This window comes from Sinocyclocheilus grahami, unplaced genomic scaffold, assembly GCF_001515645.1.
Source record: "Sinocyclocheilus grahami isolate Dianchi unplaced genomic scaffold, SAMN03320097.WGS_v1.1 scaffold39.1, whole genome shotgun sequence".
Lineage (NCBI taxonomy): Eukaryota > Metazoa > Chordata > Actinopteri > Cypriniformes > Cyprinidae > Sinocyclocheilus > Sinocyclocheilus grahami.
The window spans coordinates 2,500,274-2,525,063 of NW_015505218.1; the positions used below are offsets into that span (position 1 = coordinate 2,500,274).

Sequence of the window (24,790 nt, forward strand, 5' to 3'; positions counted from 1 at the left end):
TTTTTAATGCATGACAGCACTGTAGCATTTGATTGTTTGAAAGAAGGATGTGGATACCTCGAGAACACGAATATTTGCTGCTATAGATCACAGTAGCTATATGTTATTTGGTGAATAAACTGCAGGGCAATTATGTGGAATGCGTTCTGAGACAAACGCGCTCCTCTCCGGCTTAAACAAACACACACACGGCGCAAAGCATCTCTCACTCGAACCATTTCATTTTTCCAAGCTGTGACTGACAGATATGCAGCCGTGTGCACTGGCCCCTGGGGCCACTGTATTTATAGTTTGTCCCCTCGTTCTCCCACGCTGCACACTCATGCAACTTACATTGGCTACAATGTTTAAAAACACTTCTGGAAAATGGATTTATTTATTCTTGATGTTAGTATATACTGACATAATTATTATAAATATAAACATGAACTACATTATTAATAGCCTACTTACTATTATTATTATTATGTACATTTTATGTGAATTCAACAGGTAACCCTAATATCATACTTTTCTCGCGGATTTTAATTATTACTAAAAACAATAAGAATAAGATAGGCTATATATTATTAGTGGAGTGTTTTTTTTTTTTTTTTTAAAAGTCGGATAATATATGAGATGAAATATAGACCCGATAATATTTTAAACAAGAAAAACGCGCTGTGCTCATGACGCAAGTGGGAATCATTTAGTGTTTTTCAAAATATGAATTATTTGTAGAATTAAAATTCCATGACGTGTCACCCTACCAGTTTCCTGTGTATTGTTTTTAAACACAGCCTATGTATTTATAGCATATTACTTTCCCCCCTGAGCATATGAAGGGGGTTTAATAATACTGTTACTCTTTATCGAATTTGTTACCTAAATTATTTTAGTATAGCTTTATTAACTAATTGTCCTCGCATTAATCAAATATGTCATTTGATGCTCTCAGTTTGAGACGCATCACCAAACGCACGAGTACCTCTGTGAACATGTGATGCAGCAGCGCCATCGTGTGATCAAACTGAAGATCACACTAACACATCACTTCAAGCGCTGAAAATGACATTCAAGTTACATTTCAATTACTCATACTGAAAAAAAAAACTAGTTGCATATGTAGGCTAATAAAAAATACTATAAATCTGAAAATAAACACACACACACAATTTGATGCTCTCAGTTTGAGACGCATCACCAAACGCACGAGTACCTCTGTGAACATGTGATGCAGCAGCGCCATCGTGTGATCAAACTGAAGATCACACTAACACATCACTTCAAGCACTGAAAATGACATTCAAGTTACATTTCAATTACTCATACTGAAAAAAACTAGTTGCATATGTAGGCTAATAAAAAATACTATAAATCTGAAAATAAGAAAACACACACACACACAATTGATTCAGAATTCTTCTGTAAACAATGTACACTAACATTCAAAAGTTCAGGGTCAGTACTTTTTTTCTTTTTTTTCAGCAAGGGTGTGTTAAATTGATAAGAAAAAGTGATACTAAAGACTTACTGTTAGAAAATATTTCCATTTCAAATAAATGCTGTTCTTTTTAACTGTTTATTCATCAAAGAATCCTGAAAAAAGTATCAAAGACACCAACAATAATGTTTTTTTTTTCTGTAGGTAATTGCGGCCATTGTGTATTCGAGAGAGAAAAAAATTACACAATGTGACTCTTCCCCACTTTTACTGTTTTTTTTTTTAAACTTCAATTAAATGTTAGATTTCTTTTAATATTTCGGAGCAAAGGTTCAGATGGACAAACAATGCAGATTTCACAGCTTTCATTTTTTTCCAAGGGTATGAATTTTGAGCACAACTGTGTATGTATGTATGCATGTATATATGTATTTATATTAGTGCTGTCAAACGATTAATCGCATCCAAAATAAGTTTATGTTTACATATGTGCGCATATAAAAAAATGCTGGGTTCAAAACAACCCAATAGCTGGGTTTGTCCCTTTTTAACCCAGCGCTCGGTTATATTTAACCCAGCATTTTTTAGAGTGTATACACACATGCAGTATACATTTGAACTATTTACATGCATATAATTTAGATATATAAATATATATTATATAAACATAACATTTTCTGAAATGTATAAATGCATGTGTGTGTATTTATACACAGCGCACACACACACACACACATTATGTAAACGAAAACTTTTTTGTGCATTTAGCATGTCAGATTGAAAATTATGAAGCCAGAAAACTGAAGTTTACCAAACTGTAATTTCTTAACAAGAAAGAAACTGTGAAACTGTTAAATCACCCATTAAAAAGACAAAAATCACATCAATTAAAAAAACAACATTTGTTCTAGCTACATTTCAATTTATTTTCTTCGAAGAAAATTGTGCAAAAAACTACTCGATACAGAATGTTTCGAATGTCATTTGTGTTTGCTCATACATCAAACGTACTCATGCACACAAATTTGCCATTCTGAAATGCATCTTTTTTAAAAAAACAGCAAAAACACAAAACAAATCTGTGTCCTCAGGATCAATCCCACTTTTGAGAGTGTTCACACGGTCCTCAAGACACTTCATAATGTTCACTGCTGCTTTAACACTGTGTGGCATATCAAAAACACCATAAAAGAATATACAAAGGAATATAGTTGCCCATATATGTACACATTTATAATGAGCTATACTTCCATCTGCTCTGTAAGCATTTGTTGCCTAACAAGACAAAATATTATTCGCTATAAATGACATTAGTGCAAACATAGTATGGCATGACATCTCTGGCAAAATGGAGCTTTCTCCTGACAGAAAATAATGGCAAAATAAGTCTGCGATGACTAAATGAAGTGCTGTTGATGATATGACAATATTAAGGTGAAACTCAAACCTTTCAAAAATTAAGCTGACATGTGGCTTGATTTTGAGATTTAACACTTAACGTCACTCACTGAAAGAAACATGCCAGTTTTACAGTGGGAAAACGCAAGATGGCCTTAATGGAACATCCATTGAATATTCATAAAAAAGAAAAGAGAGAAATGTATTGAATTGCTTGTCTACCCACTAATGTCCTTTAAAACCAGAAAACAGGTTTAGTGTATATAGTCTGCAATATGCTTCCAGGAATCAAGCCAACTGCCAAACTGACAACTTAACATTTTCCGCAGTGATGGTTTAACATTATTTCTGACACATGGTAAAGAGTGACAAATATATAGATGAAAAAAGCCGCCCAGCCTCAGACATCCCTTTAAAACTGGGGTAAATAACAAGAGGCGTGCTGTGATAAAACATAGATCAACTGGCTCAATGGCACTTTAGATAACATTCCACAGTTTGACTTTGCCGGGGTCTGGATTTTACAGTGGCTCATTTGGGATGCGCTTCCAAAACACATACACACACACACAAACACACTTCTACAAAATAGTATAGCATAAGAACCATCCATTACCTCCATAGAGATGATGTACATTTTCAGTCATATGGATGCATACTGAAAACTACAATGCCCCACAAAGGGGCATTGAAACGCTGTACCTACACCAGCACTCAATCTGAGAAAAAGCTTTCTTGATTGAATCGTTACACTTCAGCTTTTCTGAATCTGTGCATAGTTGTGCCAAACCCATCTGTCACAGATATCAGTTTTTAAAAGCCTATTTTAGTAGCTCAATGTGAACACAAACAAAATGTGTAGTTACTATGTTTTGTCTCTGTAGGGCAGTATTCTGAAATGTCTTTTGACCAGCAATAATGTAAACAGATCATGAAATGCATCCAGTGACCAACATAAAGGGACAGTTCATTCCAGAAGTCTAAACGGTGTCATCCTTTACTCATGCCATTGCAAATTCATACAATGTTCTTTTGTGGAACACGAAAGGTGAAGTTCAGCAGACTCTATATATATAAAAACAAAACATTTTATTATTTTAAGTAACAACTTCATATTGATCTGTTCCCTACGTAAAGTAATCCCAGCTTTAGGATACTTTGAATTGTATAAACTACTTGTATGGAGATATTTTCACAGTATGGACCAGAAGTCTAAACGGTGTCATCCTTTACTCATGCCATTGCAAATTCATACAATGTTCTTTTGTGGAACACGAAAGGTGAAGTTCAGCAGACTCTATATATAAAAACAAAACATTTTATTATTTTAAGTAACAACTTCATATTGATCTGTTCCCTACGTAAAGTAATCCCAGCTTTAGGATACTTTGAATTGTATAAACTACTTGTATGGAGATATTTTCACAGTATGGAAGGAAAAAATAAAAAACATACTTGCAACTTTCTCTCACAATTCTGACGACTTTTCTCGCTGACTTCTATTATTGTGAGATAAACTCACAATTCCGGGAAAAAAATTGAGATATAAACACAATTACCTTTATCATTCTGTGGCGGAAAAAAAACAGCGAAATGTAAACTCCGATTTCAAAGGGGAAAAAAAGTCATAACCGTGGAACGTTAACTTGCAATTGCAAGATATAAACTCACAATTGCGAGATAAAAAGTCACACTTTTATTATCCGTGGCTGAAAACAATTGCAAGACGTAAACTTAGAAACCAGAGGGAAAAGGTCATAACTGCAGAATGTTAACTTGCAATTGCGAGATATAAACTAACAATTCAACTGTGATCTATAAACGCATAATTGTGAGATAAAAAGTCGCAATTGCAGAAAAAAACTATTGCGAGATTTAAACTTAGAATTCACTGGAAAGAAAAAAAAAAAAAATTGGCTTTTGAGCTGGCCGTGGCACAGAGGACACGTTTCTTGCACGTACAGCCACTTCTTTAAACAGGCAGCGTGGAAAAAGTGGCTGCATGGCGTGATGACAGCAGACTTCATATCCTGGAAGTGAGAAACAATGTTTAAAACTAGACAGCCAAGATAAGAAGTGAAATTATGAACATGTTGACAAATGAGGAAATGCTTTAAAGGCTAGCAAGAGCAAATTCAGATTCCACTGTATTAAGCTTGATATCAATAAAGATTTCCACATTTGGACACAATTCACAATCTCTTGATTTGATTCAATTATGAATCGGATTCATTTGGGTATAATGTTCATTTCAATAAAGAACCTTCTATGAAGTTTATTTATTGTCATTGATGGTTCCATGAAGAACCTTTAATATCCATGAAAACTTTTCAGAGCACAAATGGGTCTTCAGATTATTAAAATAGTCTTCATACCAAGAAAAAAAATAAATGGTTATTTTAAGAACTGATCACTGAAAGCTTCATTGAGGAACCAAAAACCCCTTTTGGTACAATTGTGAAGAGTGCACAGTAAACAAATTCGCTCTCAGTTACACATTAAACCCTCTAACATGGTATAGAATAAAACAGGGCCCATGTAATATTCAACAAATTAAAAATGACAAAATCTTAAACTGATCAACACTTCAGTTATGAACTCCAGTGAAAGTACATTCAAAAATACTTTTTGAATGATTCAATGAACTTATGTTGGGAATAAATGCACTGAAAACATCTTAAACACTTCTTACCTGAAAGCATATAGAACAGATGTCATTATGTTGCTGGAGTTGTAATGCGGAAGCAGTGGGCATGCTGTGGATCTTGTGAACTGCATCTCTGCGCAACAGGAAGCTCTGCCAGCCCAGCTGGGCCCTTAGCCACACGTTATAATAGGAGTGAACCAGGATGATGGTGGAGCCCATTACAGTCCATTCTCCAAACAGGGTCTCTGAGACACCATAAGCCACCACGCAGACGGCCACCAGGAACTCCAGGAGCCGGTAGGTCCCATTGACACAGTAGATGACTTCATCCATGTTCTCAACAGGAGCCTTACGAAACTCTTCCACCATGAAGAGGATGTAGATAAGAAGTGTACCAAGAACCTGAGAGAGTGTAATCCATTATATCATATATTATTATATTAGACATTTAAATTTATATGCATTTGTAAATATACACATTATATATAATTCTCTATGCAAAATATTAATAGCCAAAAAATAATAATTTTTCTTTGAAACCGTATATATTTCTTTGGCCATAGCAAAGGTAGACAACCTATCATAAATGTCCCATTACTAAAACACAAAAACCTAAATGGCAGAAAATTGTGTGTCACCATTTGGGATGCACCGATATGAAAATGTTGGCCGATACAGATAATTCTTTAAATATGAAAGCCGATAACCAATATGTTGCCTGAGAAATCTAAATCCAAATTTTATATCATTTTTGAGAGCCTGATTCCAAAAAGATAGTCTCACCATTAAAAACCATTAAACACTTCAACATAAAATCAAACAAAGCAGCCTTACAAATAAATAAAATAATGCATAATGCAAACAAGTCACTGGACAACATTACTTGCGTGTAAAAAAATTATGCATGTGCCATGCATAAATTAAATGGAATAGCCTCTGCACGAACAATAATTAAATTATTTTAGTTAAACCATATTGTTAATGAAAATAAGAAAAATAAAAGTGGTGGTTATTATTAATATCTCAATGATTCTGAAAAAGAAGCATCTTAACACCACTGTTTCAACTAGCAGCATTGCTGTTTGAGCTGTGTGCGCTGTAGCTGCAAGCCAAAAAAATAATAATTTTTCTTTGAAACCATATATATTTCTTTGGCCATAGCAAAGGTAGACAACCTATCATAAATGTCAAAAACCTAAACGGCAGAAAATTGTGTGTCACCATTTGGGATGCACCGATATGAAAATGTTGGCCGATACAGATAATTCTTTAAATATGAAAGCCGATAACCAATATGTTGCCTGAGAAATCTAAATCCAAATTTTTATATCATTTTTGAGAGCCTGATTCCAAAAAGATAGTCTCACCATTAAAAACCATTAAACACTTCAACATAAAATCAAACAAAGCAGCCTTACAAATAAATAAAATAATGCATAATGCAAACAAGTCACTGGACAACATTACTTGCGTGTAAAAAAATTATGCATGTGCCATGCATAAATTAAATGGAATAGCCTCTGCACGAACAATAATTAAATTATTTTAGTTAAACCATATTGTTAATGAAAATAAGAAAAATAAAAGTGGTGGTTATTATTAATATCTCAATGATTCTGAAAAAGAAGCATCTTAACACCACTGTTTCAACTAGCAGCATTGCTGTTTGAGCTGTGTGCGCTGTAGCTGAAGAGCTGAATCAACACCAGTAAACTGAAGCGCTTTGTTAGCAGGTTAATTATGCTATATGAGAATCAGATATTTACACAACAAACATAATATCATAACTTATATATGCACAAAAAGACGCAAATACACAAGTGATCTTGAACTAAGTTATGTGCTAGAATGTGTAACTCATGGTGTGTATGCGCCCTTGGCTCTTCACGTAACAACGCGCAGCAACACAGCAAATACACCGAAACAATTCAAAACGTTTTATTATAATAGTGTTCTCATTATAATGTTTTATATGACAGTCCCAATCATAGTTAATGTTGTGCACTTCTGTTTGAGCTGTGTGCGCTGAGCTAAAGATGACCACTGACATACTGTGCTCTATTTACCTTCTATTAGCTTAAACAAACACATTCTATATTAGATAAATAAGATATATGTGCACAAAAAAAATTCACATTTATAAGCCGATACCGATATGGTGGCCAATATATCGTGCATCCCCAGTCACCATAACCAACAAAACATTTACATACTGTATGTTGCATATTGTTAAACAGTGATTTAGATTTCTACTGCCCTATTTTCCGCTGTTCCAAATCCTTGTTGCAAAGCATTCTGGTTTATATCTAGCTTAGCTATGTCAATTTACAATTATTCCCATGATCAATTAAATGAATGATCAATTAATCATTAACCTAATAATTCAAAATGCTTCTACCGCAGTGGCATATAATCACCAGCATTACAGGATGTGCAAAAACTAAAGGGCTAGTTTGCAGGATTGTAAAATGAATCGACACGATAATAATAGTTACGCTTGGGATCATTTTATTTTAAATGGAGGTTATTGTTGGCCGTTTCATATTCTGTCATTGAGACCGCTGAATGCACCATTTTTAAATGGTATGATGATGCTCATTTGTTGTATTTAATTTTAAAACACAATCACAATGTTTGCAATTAACATTATCACCATTTAAAGTAAAACTATTCCAAATGTAGCTCAAGCGCACAGGGCTGTGCCAGTAAGCATGACTAACCGCTACCACCAGCGGTGATACGACAAAACACATTTTTGCCCACATGAAACACCTTTTATTATGAAGTATGTGAAGTACAAAGCTTTGTTCAGAAGAGAAATAATTGGTTAGAAGGCAAATGTTACATTGCCTCCATGGAAACATTTGGATTCAAGCTGGATGAGAAAGGTACATTAGCCCATAAATTTAAATTAAGCTTTGTGTTCTGTTTAGCGAGTTGGTTGGTCATTTGAATTTCCACAAATTTAACACAAATTAAGAATTTGTTCCCACGACTTAATTTGTTCCCTCATGTTAATTAAATCATGGCTACGTTGTACCTTAGATATAATTTAACCAAATTAATGAAACGTGGACCGTGGCAACAAATTAACAAGTGGTAGGAACTAATAAATATTCATATTTATTTTTATACCCATTTTTTCAGCATGTCACTCCGTAGTAGGAGTATTTCACATGCGCCGGTATTCAATTTTGCTTTTCCTGACTTGCTTGCTTGTGCGGAAGATATTCACTTTTCTGTCCAATTACAAATGGTATCGGTTGCTTTGGAATATCGGGAGAAAACATTTTATTTCTATTTCTCTAGTTTCTATTTAATGCACTTTTAAAGTTTGGATCACATCAAAAGCATATTTTGTACAATGTGAATTATTCGCGCAAGAGATCCAGCCCATCCCTGTCACAGCCCTAAATGCTTGCTTATTATTCTTGTGTGTCTGCTGCACGCTTGTTGCATGAACACACTGCGCTGAATCGATCATCGATGAGTTTTTGATTGTCGATAAATCGTTAGCATCCATAATCTAGACGCTATCCTTCGTGCTGATTAAAAACAGTGGACTACATGTTGCAGCAGTCAGACCTGGTGAGAAACAGGAAGAGCAGCCTCTCTCGGGAGGGCGGCTGGTCCCGTGTGCTGAAGTAGGTGTAGATCTGCAGTGCAAACAGCACCAGCCAAAAGCACATGAAGAGAACAGGCAGAACCAGCTGATTCCACAGAGACATGCCCAGAGCTAGCAAACCATACACCTCCACCACCTACAGAACAACACAGGAAACACAGGGATGTTACACCTAGGGTTCAAAGACTGGCTGGTAGGATGGGCAAAAACATCTTATTTTACTTCACATTATTCACAAACCAAGAAAGTTTAATATACAAAATTTAGGGATGGGCGATATGACCTAAGTCTTATATCACAATATGATTCATTATACTTCACAATATTTATATACATTTAATTGCCTTCAGTTTTTTATTTTTTACTTGCATTATTAGGCTAGCATTAGTGTCACAAAAACACTAATGCTAGCCTAATAATGCAAGTAAAAAATAAAAAAAAATAAAAAAAATTATCAAGCTCACTGAAGGCAATTAAACGGTGTAATTAGAAACTAATTACAAGCAATAGGTCAAAAAAAAATACATAAGTGACAGTAAAAACATTTATGTTAGAAAAGATTTCTATAAGAAAGGTGTAATTTTGAACTTTCTATTCATCAAAGAATCCCCAGGGGAAAAAAAAAAAAGAATACAAATAATAAGAAATGTTTATTTGACACCAGATCTGCATACTGTAATGATTTCTGAAGGATCAAATGATACTGAAGTTCAGCCTTGACATAACAGCAATACATTTAATTTTAAAACACATTAAAACAGAAGTTTTAATATTTGGCAATATTACGGTTCTTACTGTACTTATGATTAAATAAATGCAGCTTTGGTGAGGATTAAGGAAACTTTTTAAAAAGTACAGCACCATTGTGCTTTGGGTGTCCCGAGTTCGAATCCCGGCTCGTGGACCTTTCCCGATCCTGTCCTCCTCTCTCTCTCCCACTTCACTTCCTGTCTAGCTACTATCCTATCATACTAAAGCTAAGAAATGCTTAAAAAAAATAAAATAAAATCCCTGGATTGAGGGGGCGACACCTCTTACCCCACTCTCTATACCCATGACACTCATACCTGCACCAGCTCTCTGTAGGCAGTTTTGGCCAGATTGTACGGCACCAGCAGGTTGGAGGCGATGAAGTAGAGCACCTCCAGACCGGTGAAGATCATAGCGAAGCGGTTGATGAAGACGATGGTCTCCAGGGGCACGAGGCACAGTCTAGCCACTAGGGGGAGCAGGTGTGCAGAAAACAGCCAGATCTGTTTGGTCTGCATGACGCAGGAACACAGCGTACACACCACGACCTGACCTGAGGGAGAGGATTGTCTTACTGAACAAACACTAACTTACAGACAAACTGAACAGAAATACATCACACTAACACACATCAATGTTTCCTTTAAAAAGCTGCTTTAAACGTTCCCACTGGGAGTGCCCACAATGTGATCCGCTTTGCCATGTTGACAGGGCAAATAAAAGACATCTGCTCAATTTGACTCAAATCAAACAAAACAAAGGGTTAACTACTGAAGTTAGGTGTCTATCAGTTTACTCTCTCTTCACTGAAGGGATGAAACTTTTGCATTTAGATATAAAGGATCAAATCATTGTTATTTCAAAAAAAGTTTAATTTCAAATGAATAACTGAATGCCTTTTGTCACTTGACATGACTAATCAAAAGGCTAATAGTTGTTATCTTACATCTTCATTTGGCTGGTCAGCAAAAACACAGATTTTGCCTATGAATGTTTTCTATTCAAATAGTTTAATTTCAAGTAAACTGCCCTGCGGTGCTGCTGTCTTTGTGACTAAATGTATTAATGTATTGCAGTGTGATTCTTCTATATTAAGAGATTTTCAGGATTAAATATCTGAATATAAAGAGTCTGTTAGTGATGTAAATATTTGATTAAACATGACTTAGACTCCAATCTTTTCCAAGGATTACAAAAATATTTATAGATATTGCACTTACAAAGAGTCATTTCTACCAGTTGAAATATTTTAGAGCCATTTTAACAGTATTTTAGGGAAAAAACTATGATGTTTGATTTTTTTTTTATATATATAATTTCCATGACATTAAAATGTTTTTGTAATTATTACTTGCAAAGAATAATTGTTATCTGTTGTGAGCTTGGCATATCTACAAAAATGTTATTTTCCAAGAAATTTCTGTGATTTTCCACGATTTTCCCAGGATATTATTAAACATTCTACAGATTCCACTTGCAAAAAACTATTTTAAATTTAAAACTTTTTTTTAGAATTTTTCAGAAGTATTTTACAAGAATTCTATTATAGGGATTCAATGATTTTTCATGGTTTTCCAGGAAAAGTCAGGGAATTTGTACATTGTGACTTCAGTAAATTGTGACTTTGCTGAAACAGTTACATATGTTAGAGAAGTACAAGTTCTTGTGACATCTTGGGATGTTCATTTCGGTTAACTTTCCCGACCGACAACTGTTACTTGTTATCCGAACATTAACCGTTAACTGATAAGATTCGAATAATAAATTAGTATTAAATAAAAATAGAATGGATGAGTGTCTGACCCATTAAAAATAAAAATAAAAAATTCACGGGTTTATTTTAACGTGCAAACAGCAGCATACAGAACAACAACAGAACCTGGATTCACACATCGTCAAATTATCACACACCTGCAGCGCTACTGAAAACAGAGAAAAACTGAATAAAATAACAAATAAAAAGAATAGGCTTTTTTCCCGTCAGACATAAAAATAAATAGCAGGCCTACCTCAGTGCACAATGCGTCTAGTTTTTGTTTAAAAAAAATACTAAAAAGTTGCCTAAAATGTTGACGGGCTGGACGATATGGCCAAAATTGATATCACGATATATTTCTTAACTTCGGTCGATACGATATAATTTCGATATCGATCTGTGCGGATATTCTGGAGTAGAGCTCTGCGCGGAACTGTTTCATAATGCTGCTCCTAGGGCTGGGCAATTTTCCAGATTTTATCGATTAATTTGAATTTATTGTTTTGCCACGATTTTATTTTTTAGAAATCGCGATTTTAAATAGAAATATTACCAAATGTTAGAATTAGACACGTTGACAATATGACAGTAAAGAGAAACGAATGATCCAACCGCATGTCGGCGCACGTGAATAACCGCTCCCGTGTGACGCGCTCTGTGAAGGACCATTAATATAGCGCTAAGCGCCATTCACACCGAACGCTCTTTTGTGTTGAGAAAGATGCGACGCGAGCAGTGGAATAGGTAAAACATGCAAGAAGGTGGGAGTGAACTTCTTTTAACTTGAGCGCAGTGTTTTTAGAATGGCGTTTCATGCATGAGACACTGCAAGAGACGCGAGCGCAACAGTCAAACACATCCATGTTTACACAGAAAAAACAGTGGAAAAGCAGCGCAATCGAATTAAAAAACCTGTAAAGAACTACTACTGTATGTCTGATATTTCATGTTTGCATCATGGTGACAGGCTGAAAGTTTTTTTAAGAAAAAAGTTGTGGCCTAATGATTAGAGAGTCGGACTCATAACCCAAAGGTTGCGGGTTCGAGTCTCGTACCGGCAGGGATTGTAGGGGGGGGAAGGGAATGTACAGCGTTCTCTCCCACCTTCAATACCATGACTGAGGTGCCCTTGAGCAAGGCACCGAACCCCCAACTGCTCCCCGGGCGCCGCAGCATAAATGGCTGCCCACTGCTCCGGGTGTGTGTGTGCACTTAGGATGGGTTAAATGCAGAGCACTAATTCCTAGCATGGGTAAACGTACTTGGCCACATGTCACGTCACGTCACTTTCACTTTAGTGCAAGTGTGAGTGCAGGCCAGCGGGGGAGTGGGGAGGGGTGATAAAGTGTGAGTACATGTCTGTTTTTCTTCATTAGTAAAATGCAATTTTATAGGAGTCGTCGAATCAAGTAGACAGCAGCTTAAGTAAAAATATTAATATTCATAAATATTAATAAATATAGCAAAATACTCCTCATTACAGTTATTTTTCTAGCTGAGTGATGAGCTTGTGGACACTGAATGGTTATTCTGAGGTAAATGTATTATTACACTGCAATGTTTACAAGCTTTACACATTTTCCGCAGTTTGAAACTGCGTTTTACATGAGACATTTCAGTAGGTTATACTGTAGGCTCTCTTATAAAATTGCTTACCTTTTGATGTTAATCCATGTTTATTATGTACTATATTAGTAAAGAGAAAGATATAATGGGTTCAATTGCCGCTTGAACTGAGGCGCTAAAGCAGTCGCGCCTGCTGCATTAAAGAGCGCCAAAACCGTATTTGTTTGAATTGCGTTATGAATTTGGCATAATTTTAAAACTGATACTTTGTTTATTAAAAAGTAATAAAGCACAAAGTTTTTTGCGATTACTGGACAGCAAGTTCACGCATTAACAGAACTAAGATCCATTAATGAATATAATTAATATTAACGATATTGCCAATATCCAGACAGCTGACAGCTTCATCTGTTGTAGTTTGTTCAAGTTGTGCACGAAATAGATGCTGCTTTTGTGCACTTTTACTTGCACGTCTCTGTCATTTCGATCTCTATCACGCAGCACATCTGAGCTGCATTTAGCAGGTGTGCCAGCTGTGCTGCAGAGATGAGGACTGTTTGAAATGCTTTTCTCCACTAAAACTTTGATGCGCATCGTCTCAGTTTAATACATGAATTAACTAATGTTAACTAATGAAACCCTAATGTAAAGTGTGACCGAACAAAAATCAAAAACACTTTCAAACAATATCTAGGGCATGTTGTAGTCCAGATTAAAATGTTAAAAGGTTTGAAAATAAATAGCCTATTAAGTCTAAATATTGAAGTATTTGGCTCTGTGATGAACACCACTGCGAATACAAAAACCTGAATGGCTATTTAAATCATTTAAGTACGTTTCAAAAAGTAGCAGCTGCTGCTTTGTTTATGGGATTTCCAGGGTAGCGGCTGCATTTCTGCTGTTCAGCGCCATCTGCTGTCAGAGAGTGAATGCGCTTTCATCCAGAGCATCTCTCAGGCGCTTCGCCATGTGCTTCTCATCCATGCTTGTTTACATTAGAGTGCACACGCGTCTTTGAAGCAGCATACAGTGGTGTTGTGCATTGTGACCAGCTAACAGGAAAGGTATTCTTAAAATGCATTCAAAATTCGGAATAATTTGTATTAAATAATTGTTCTCTGTATTTTGAAGTGCCCACGATAACAATATTGTGATATATCGCATTACCGAATACCGACACATGTCTAGTTGAGAGTAACTCTTTTCCTTTATAATGTGTCAGGAACAAATGCATCACTAAAGAGAACAAAATATGGTGTTGTTTTGGCGCTAATGATGCTGGACGTACCGATGAGTGCTGTGGTAAAGCGGTTCATGGACAGTGGCTCCAGGTAGAGGGGTCCCTCGTAACCCGAGTCCAGCTCTCCACGTACGTAATCCCTGCAGGAACACCAGTCAGAGAGCACTGTTTGTTTGAAAGTCATTATAACTACTAAACGGTTGCATTAATTGTCAAAATGTGTCAAGCACTCATTTTTATTTGCGTGTGTGTGTTTACAAGAACTGTCAACGTGTCAGCACTTAAAACCCAATGTGGCATTGTGTTTTATACAGTCAAGCAAAGGGTGCTGTGAGCACAGACCTAGAGAGCTGGTGTCCCGCGAAGAGCAGAAGAGCTGTGAGCACGTAGAGGTAGAGCTGTACCAGATGCTGCCGGGGTAAAGTCAACAACACCAGACTGAGGATATAGCCTGAAGAAAAGAGTCTCAATTACTGACAGGAATAAAGATACACTGATATGCAATCTTGGTTTCACATAAAACAAAAATAAAAATGTTGGTTTTAAATTATACATAAGTGTCAATGACAAATAACAGCACACAAAATAAAGGAAAATGTTTTCAATAATGCAGTTAAAAAGCATATGCCAAGTAAGAAATGTACCCTTTGTATTCATGTTGATTTCCCAGGGTTTTGCAAAACTTTTATACCATTTTCAAGAAAATGTTTCATTTAATGTCTCTAAAATGCCATATGGTCTAACCCAGTGTTACCCAACTGGGGTGCCGCCTGTCGAGAGCATGGGTGCAGTGTAAAAAATCCTTTTTTAATATTTTTAAATTGCTAAAATGTTCAAACAAGCATCTATTATATAATATCCATTTCTGATGTCGCCAATAATTAGAGATACACCGAAATTTCGGCTGCCGAAAATTAGTTCACCGCTCAGGTTTCACTTTCACGTGGTGTGACGCTCTGTGTGTGTGTGCACCGCTCAGTCGCTCCACTCGTATACCGTTCATGCGAATCGAAACCGCAAAGTCCACTCAAAAATTGAGCCGACAGGAAACATCGATGTAGTACAGTATTGTTTCTGTCTGCAATAGCCCTACTGTGTTGTAACATGGTGTGGTAGCAACAAGTAAACATAACTTTTTAAAAATCTACTTCTATGATTAAATTGCATTAAAAACAGTTAATCAGCTCGGTTGGATCAAGTGTCCAGAACGGGTCACGCAAAGAGATGGAAAGGGAGGAATGAAAGGTGTGGTAGAGATGTGTACAACTATTTAAGCCATATACAGTATATTGCCTGTAGAACTGCAGCCCTTTGTTCTTACAGAGTGTTTATCTGGAGGTCACAGAGTCCATGGTTTCCAAGTAGGTGTTTTGTATCAAAATGTATCAGGTGATGGAAGTGCGGCATCATGTCACTGGTTCACAGACTCGTGTTAAAATGAATGATGTATGGTCGCATATGATGCTGCAAATCAACGTCAGTGTCAACAACCTTTAAAGGGGTCATGGGATGCCCATTTTCCACAAGTTGATATGATTCTTTAGGGTCATAATGAAAGGTCTATAACATACTTCGGTTAAAATTTCTCTATGGAAGTGTAAAAAAAAAAAACACCCTTTTTACCTCGTCAAAATCAGCTCTGTTCATAGCAAGCCGCTTCCTTGCATGTCGCTTTAAATGCTAATGAGCTCTGCTCACCCCGCCCCTCTCTTCCATGGGGTGACGAGCAGATAGTAAACTTTAGCCGCATTTAGCCGCGAAACATGCTAACTAGCACATTATTAGGAAAGGCGATTTGCAAAGATTCATAACCCTTATACTCACTTCTTCTGTAGATGAAGCTGGATCATGAATGATTTGCGCGAAGACGCATTTAGGCAGATCGGGGATCGGCATATTCCCTTCAAAAACTAAAGTAACGTTAATCCTCTGCTTCTCCAGCGGCTCAGACGTCGGGAGTAAATGACGACTGCTATGTTCATTATTACATCCAACAACAAAACACCTAAATCGCTTAATCCGAGACATTCTTGTCTTCCACTGGAGTCAACACAAGGGCGGACAGCTCAAAGCTAACTCAAGGCGGATCTAAGGTAAGAGGGCCTTGTCAATCAACTATCGTGGGAGCGGCCTGTGCAGAACTACGTCATTCTGCCAGGAATCTCAGAACAGCCTGATTTGAGAAAGGGGATTTTAAAATAGAGATTAAAAAAAAAAACACTGGGTGGATATTTTATCATTATAGCATGGATGTGTACACACACTTCCAATACACATTAATGTTCAAACAACATGTAATGGGGCAGTCGTGGCCTAATGGTTAGAGAGTCGGGCTTGTAACCCAAAGGTTGCGGGTTCCGGCAGGGAACGGCAGGTTTTGTAGGTCCGGCAGGTATTGTAGGTGGGGGGGAGTGAATGTCCAGCGCTCTCTCCACCCTCAATACCACGACCGAGGTGAGACCCTTGAGCAAGGCACCAAACCCCCAATGCTCCCCGGGCGCCGCAGCATTGGCTGCCCACTGCTCCAGGTGTGTTTTCACGGTGTGTGTGTGTGTGCGCGCACTTGGATGGGTGAAATGCAGAGCACAAATTCCGAGTATGGGTCACCATACTTGGCCACAAGTGACCTCCTTTCCTTTCTTTCATTCCCTAAAATGAATTTTGCATCCGATGACCCCTTTAATGAAGAATAATATACTAATACAAAGGTAGCCTTTGGCTTAAGTTCACTAAATTTATTGCATGCCTGTTTATTTCCAGGCAACTAAGAAAAGTTTACGTGATTGATAAGCATGTTTAATTAGAAAATTATTTAAGAACTTGCATCCCAGTCACTGGATTTGTAGCAGTCATTTCAGGTTTGTACACTCCGAGAAAGGGTGCTGGATAAACGGATTAGTCAAAATAGTATTTGCAATGCAAAGGTAGCAGGCACCTGCATAATATCAGACATCGAAATGTACTACTAAACGATCACTGAAAGATTAATTATTTTTATACAGATGAATTGACATGGTCAATGCAGCCCTACAATGTTTCATTTGTACAAAAATCATTCTGCTAGTGTTTGATTGAGACAATAACTTTACGTAAATAAGCACTACAGCAATGCCAATGCCAGATACCAATGGGAGCACAGAAAATGATTTAATATAGTTAGATACCGCGGCCATAAATTTTGTACTGTAGTATAACACAATATTTAGGGCCAGATTTACTAACCAGAGCAAATTAGCGTGAGTGCAATCTCACAGAAGTGCAGATGAGAGTGAAAAGCTCTGCGGCTGATCTACTGACAATGTGCACATTAAAGAACACAGACACAACCGGATCATTTCCATAATGAGCAGCGCAATCTACTAAGACCAACGCAAATTGGCTGGTTTAAGACATGCTTTTTTGGGCTATTAAATAATGGCGCAAATACCAATAATTTCACTACCGCAAACCTTAGTAAATTATGTTGCATTTAAATACTCTCCTCCCATAAATTGTGTGCCTGAAAGGGAAAATCCTACAAATATATATGAAATAAGGTCAGGCTATTGTCCAAGCATTCATTTTTCAATGCGTGCCTTCAGTAAATCCTGACAGTAGTTTTTTAACACCAAAAGATTGTTTGACCAGGTGCAAGCTGTTAGTAAATCTGACCCTTAATAAACTTTATACTATACAGTACAGGCATATTACAAGAGTAATATTTCTTATCATGTCTTATCATTATATAGTCCCCCTCAGAGCTATTGTGCCTGAAGAATCTCAGACAGTGAGATTCAGTTGATAAGAAAATACTTTAACTGTGGTCAAAGAAAATTACATTAGGTACTTTCACATTTTATGCAATTAATAATGTTGTAGCAATTTCTCTCTGTGGTATCCAAAATGGTACCGAATACAGATTTCTGTACAAGGTATTGAGAAGAAATCTCTCATCTCAACTAATGGTGTAAACTATGAACTCAGTTGGTACATTACTATATTAAAGTGATTTGTAAATTGTACATAAAGCAGCATTTATATAGTTAAAAAAAAAAAAAAAAAAAAAAAAGTATTACATAAAAAAACATACTATAATAAATGTGTATTATACCCAGGGTTGCACATACGTTTTTCAGCCTGGTTCTCATAAGAGAACCTGGAGATTTGGTTTGGTTCTCACACTGCACAGTGTAACCCATTAAATACAACTATTAAAAAAAAAAATTATCGTAGTGATAATATTGTTGCACTTTATTTATTTAGCTTTTTTTAAATAAAATAATTAAATAAAGTGTGATCATACTATTATATTTTAAAATAAAAAGGGAGTATTAAATACAAATATAACTATTTTATAGTGAACTTAAATATAAAATGCTAATATTTACTTTTTTTTAAAGATGAATTTATCATTTTCAAACTTAAAATAATCAGGCTTTTATTTTGGCGGGTTGCCGGCAAGTAAGTATATGCGGTTCCGGGTTTAGCGCTGCCGACTGAAGCGCATCAGTTAATGAAATGTCACAGTTTTGCACTGTGCTTTGAAAACGGCAGCGGGTAGCCTATATTTATTTAGCTATTCAGTTTGAATAGAAATCTTATACAGTATTACAGTTTGTCGATCTAAAATGATAATTGTGCATGCAAAGGTTGTTTAAGCGACATACACACCGGTATTGCGGGATTAAAAAAATTAATATCATAACAAAAATAAACACCGGTATTCGGTATGAACCGGTATACCGCCCAGCACTAGCTGTCAGAACTTATTTACACAGCGCATTTTTTATTATGGTCGCGCATGCGCACCACTTATGTGCACCCCTGATTATAACACTTATGTTTCTACTTCAGTGTGTGGTTGAAATTTAACCATTTAAACAGCAGATATCATCCTTTTTTCATGATGGATTTATTCAAACCTGTGGGTATGTATAAATAGTGTATCAGTTTAGCAAAATACTCCCTTTTTTTTTTTTCCTACAGTTAATTTTTCTAGCTAACTATCGGGTTCATGGACAATGAATGTCTTACGTGACATACTGTTCACAAGCTATTTTACTGACGTCTTTCCGTGGTTGAAACACTGACTGAGACCAGAGACATTTCAGTAAGTTGTTCCATTTCTTTCAGCATACAATCTGATGTTCATTTATGTTTATTTCATGCAGTGATTGGTAGTAAAGAGGACTGTGTTCTCCTGGTTGTACTGAGGTGTTACATATTTATTGTTTAAATTTTGTGATTACAATTGATAGAATTAGAAAGCAGAGTCTGATGTTTCACATCAGAAGTAACGCACACCACAAATAATGTTTCATTAACTTCTGTTCATTGACTGAAGACAGCACAGACCAATTCTTGGGATTTAAGAATCAATAGGCTATTGTTACATCAAAATGAGAATCGATGAGAATAGTTTCCTCCCAGCCCTACAAGGTACTGTGTTAAACTATTGTGACAACACAGGGATAGCGGAGAGAAGCCCATAGTGCAGAGCTGGACTCTAGATGCTTTATTCTGTCTATAAAGAATAAGAGCGATTAAAGTCTTTCCCCATCATTTGTAGATGCACAGCTTTTCTGTTTCCAGGTTTTCTTTGACAAACAAAACAGGCCTTAATTACAGTTTGCAACTCTATGGTCTAATTACTGCTTTAATGACTAACAACCTAGACTGTTCCCATCATAAAAATCTTCCCAACTCCTGACTCTGCGTTTCCACTGGCCCATTACAAGAGGACTCCAGCCAGAGTGCAAACACAAGCACTTTGCTTTTCTTAAACAGGGAGCACAGACCGCTAAGAAAACAAACTCACACACACACACACACACACACAAAAAAAGACGTTATCACATGTGGAACATCATCATGACCACCACAAATTGAAAACTAGACATGAAGATATACTTTAACCCTCTGGTGCTCTTCAGTCACTTTTGACCAAAAAATTATGTTTTAAATTTTGAAAACTAACAGCTTCATCGGAATGGTATGAAACTTGGTGACTTTTATGGCATTTGGAATGTGTGAACACAAAAAAATAGAGGGCATGATTCGAGCAGGCTAAGTGTTCATAAAAAAAGTGTCCCGCTTGTGGACTTCGGTCAAAAATGTCCGACCATAGGAAATTAACGGGAAATCGACAAACACAAAAATTCTGAGAATTGTGTACAATCTACAAATCTGCCACAATGCAGAAAGTACACACCAATGATGGGGTGAAACTCTAAAACATCAAGAGTGCAAAACCAACACATCCACTCACACACACGTGTACAAACACACTTATACACACACACCTATGAACTGGTGTGACCGTAACACAGCAAATATGTAAAATAAAAGCAATAATTTAACTACAATGCAGTAAAAAAAAAGTGGACAGCAAGGAAGCAGTTACAATTTAAAACATCAAGAGTGCAAGACAGACACATCCACTCACACACACACTCACACACACATACACAATCATACACACTCAAATGAAATGGTATAGCTATAACCATACAGCCAAAACGAGTCAGAAAACTGAAATCAGATCAGACCCAGAAGAATTAAGCTCTGATAAAACATTCCTGTTCATTTTGGTTAAATTTTTATAGAATTTTAATGTTTTGTGTAACAAAATGCTTTGTGTTCAGGTTTGACTGTAGTAATAATAATAATAATAATAATAATAATAATAATAATAATAATTCAAAAACTGATGCTACAAATCAACATTTCAAACCAAACCAAAATAAAATCTAAACCTTTACAAAAAGTTGTCTTTGAGAACGTCTAAATGTATATCTAAACCCACAACTTAATAAAAATAAGTATTTATTTCTAAAAACAATTAGAGAATTTATAAGCCCTTTATATTGAGCTATATAGGAATCCATGGGCTAAACCATAGAATTGCAGATGTTTTTCTGATTTTACTCCTACAAGATTGCACTAATCTGGCTTAAAAAATTGGATTTTAAAGGCATTGACTATTTTAACAAGAAATACTGCATTCATTGAAAAGTTACATTTTAGGTGTCCGGTCACTTTGACCATGAAGATCACAAGTGTGACTCCCAAATGAGGAGCACCAGAGGGTTTATAGTTAGGGGTGCTCCGATCAGGATTTTTGAGGCCGATCACCGATCACAGAAAGCAGTATCTGCCAATACGATCACCGATACCAATCTTTTTAAAGCCTTCTTTTTATCATGTAGAATTATTTATATTAAGACTCCAATCAGGAATTTTAAACATTTATTCAGGGCCTGAATTACATTTTTTTAAATTAATTCCCCTTTTAAGTGACTCTTGTGAGAGGGGATTTTTTAATTTGAGGGGTGGAGGAGGGGGGCATTTTTCAAAAATATACATTTATGTATAAATGTTCGATCATGCACTGCATTTTTGTTTTTAGAATCGTGCAATTGTTGCACAATAGCTTACACCACAGCGCAAGCCTGATTTTGTGAGCTGTACAGTATGTGAGGCGGCCTTTTACACCAGGTTCACACATACTCCGTTTGCAGTGCGTATGCAGTCCATGTGCGGTACGCAAGCGGTGCAGAAGCAACACGTACTCTCAATGTGCTTTCACACAGGAGTCTGCAACTGATCCGTGACTGTTTACTACAAACACAACATTTTTTTATTATTTTGATTTCAAATCCAAACATTGTTACTGAAAATACTTTTTCAGCATTGTGATTCTTTTTTACACAGTGCAGTAGCTAATACAATCTTTCATAGACGTGTTTAAACGCAATAAATATAAGAAACATTATTCAATGCTTTTTACTTTTGCATTTACTTCTAGATTGATATATTAAGCTGCTCAAGCAAGTGGCAAAACATTTAAAGGGGTCATATGATGTTGCTAAAAAGAAAATTTTTTGTGTATTTGGTGTAATGAAATGTGTTTATGCGGTTTAAGGTTAAAAAAACACATTATTTTCCACATACTGTACATTATTGTTTCTCCTCTATGCCCCTCCTTTCTGAAATGCGTAGATTTTTACAAAGATCATCAGTCTGAAAAGCGAGGTGTGCTCTGATTGGCCAGCTATCCAGTGCGTTGTGATTGGCCGAATACCTCAAGCGTGTGATGGAAATGTTACGCCCCTTACCATACTGTGATGCCGTGTCCGGACGGAGCAATTAAAGCCGGAGCAATTTTAAAACATTAAAACCCATTATAAACGAGGCATTTGTTGCATCCGCGTGCGTGCATGAGTGCACAGTCTCCAGGAGAGCGCGTGAGCGCTGAATGGTTTAAACACCAGCAAGAATAAAAAAATAATGCAATTTATAAACTTTAGTGATGATGCGACACTGCCTCGATTGTGCAAGTGACAATTCCTGTGTTAACTGTGCAGCTCGCTTATAGTGCCGACGTGATTTGATTTGAAGCCATTTGCGCATTTTGAGAGAAAGAGAGAGCGTGTGCTGTGATTCACTCACGCTGTTTGTGGAATTATGTCTCACAGAAAGTTTTCAAATTAGCTACTTGAAGTTATTTAATGATGAAATATGAACTGTACCTCACCTTCAGCATTACAATTATTTCACCCGCGCCAGACAGAGACTGAGCCGCTGCATGTCATGCCAAATCTCTCACGGCAGACGCGTCATCAGTTTGAGATCGGTTTATGAGATCGGCTGATCAATCATCCCAAAGCGATTATCGGCCGATAGTGATCGGTAGCCGATCAATCGGAGCACCCCTATTTATAGTGCGACTTAAGTGTTGCAGCTATGGTATTATGGGTGGTATTTTACTGGTCCAAGTAAAAAAGCCCACCCCAAATCTAGATTAGACTCTTAAAAAAAATAAATAAAAGTAAAATTAAATAAAAGCAAAAAACTAATAACACACCATCATTCATGCTTTACCCCATAATTAATGCCCAAGATTAAGAAAACTAAGACTTTAAGGAGTTCGTTCGAAGAGCATTTCCAGTTCAATGTCATTCAGTGCTTGTTGTATAGACAGGGAGTAGCTGCTTGTTGTGTTTGGACCTACCAACATAATGCAGGTAGAGGGCAATATATTTGTACTGGAAGAGAGGGTTATTGTTGAGACTGCTCCTCTGGATCTTCTGGAAGAAGGAGCTGACGTCCCAGCGGTACAGCACCTCTAGCAGCATGATGCTGGGGATCCGCAGACCCACGTTCAGAACCGCCTCCACACGGGCCTTCAACGCCATGACCAGCAGGGCACCGAACAGGCCTCGACCTAAACAGAGAAAAACTTGATTTTAAAATAGAGAACAACAGTGCGATCCTATTAAAACCACACAGTTTTGTAATCTTTGAGGAACTAAATCAAGACACTCAGATGAGGTAAGTGTGTTTCAACCAGAAATTTGACTAAATAAAAAATAAGCATAATAATAATGCATATTATACATTTGAAAAAAGTATATACAAACTGGCTTGAGTGTACATTTGTATACACAACAACTAAGTTTTAGTTGAGTGTTGATTATGCGCGTGTATTTTAAATGTGTATTTGCAAACATATGAAACAAATAATAATACAAATGTTTGAATATTACATTATCTCCAAACAAAATCATAACACATCTCCAAATCCACAGTAATACCCTATCCTATCTTTAAGAAACCATGGGAATGCCAAGGTACTTTTCGGAAGTGGTAGAACGACACCTACTTCTCTTATTACCACAGGATAGAAAAAAAAACAGAACACTTACATAACCATACTACTTTAGTCAACAATATAGTCAAATAATTGTGCTGTGGCGAAAATATAGTGTTGTATTTCTCATATTTAAACTCACGTGGACTAGTTACTGTCATGACTGTCGTGTTAAACGTGTTTGAACTCTAGTAACCCCTACACATCAACAGTCACAGTTTAAAACAGGACGCCTGTGAAATATTGAAAATATAAACCTTATACAGACACAAATATTACATCGTTAAGACGACAGAACACAGGTTTAAACGTGAACCAGAACAATAATAATTGACTTTCGGAGTTTGTGCTGACTAAAGGGGATCGTCTTAATGCTAATAATTAGGTAAAGTTTATATTTGACCGCTTCAGAGGTCTTAAAACACTAACAAATAATGTTTTTGAGGTAAATGTGTTAGATACGTAGAGTTAAATTAATTTAAAATGCCCAGCTAACAGTAACATTACAGAACTGTGCCCGTTCTTCCCTTACAAACGCTTCGATAATTCTAATAAAATAGACTTACACGTTGGTTAATCACTTCACGCTGTTAGATTTCGTCTTTGGCTGCGTCTCTGGATGAGTATAAACCATTTTTAGCTCCGACGTCTCGATGTTATCCGTTCGTTATGGTCAAATTAAAAGCGGAGCATCTAAATTCACTTACTTCATCAGGCAGCCATTACGCACACCGTTTGAGTGTGTACCGCGCAT

At 36.5% G+C, this 24,790-nt stretch overlaps 1 protein-coding gene across 1 annotated transcript; it reads right to left on the reverse strand.

Moving 5' to 3' along the window:
- Window positions 1-1,260: 1,260 nt before the first annotated feature.
- On the reverse strand, window positions 1,261-24,758 carry LOC107581986 (RING finger protein 145-like). Its single transcript, XM_016267681.1, has 10 exons — window positions 24,603-24,758; window positions 23,398-23,610; window positions 14,748-14,856; window positions 14,454-14,545; window positions 10,161-10,396; window positions 9,054-9,229; window positions 8,319-8,343; window positions 5,514-5,870; window positions 4,714-4,851; window positions 1,261-1,272 (listed from the first exon to the last, which is right to left on the reverse strand). Exons 2-10 carry the CDS (start codon window positions 23,579-23,581, stop codon window positions 1,261-1,263), a joined length of 1,329 nt encoding a protein of 442 aa, XP_016123167.1. The 5' UTR covers window positions 23,582-23,610; window positions 24,603-24,758.
- Window positions 24,759-24,790: the final 32 nt, after the last annotated feature.

Coding starts and splice junctions, on each gene's coding strand:
- LOC107581986 (XM_016267681.1), bottom strand. CDS start 23,581: ATGGCGTTGAAGGCCCGTGTGGAGGCGGTTCTGAACGTGGGTCTGCGG. Junction 14,546..14,747: donor GCGGGACACCAGCTCTCTAG/GTCTGTGCTCAC, acceptor GTGTTCCTGCAG/GGATTACGTACGTGGAGAGC. Junction 8,344..9,053: donor CTCTTCCTGTTTCTCACCAG/GTCTGACTGCTG, acceptor TTTCTCATCCAG/CTTGAATCCAAATGTTTCCA.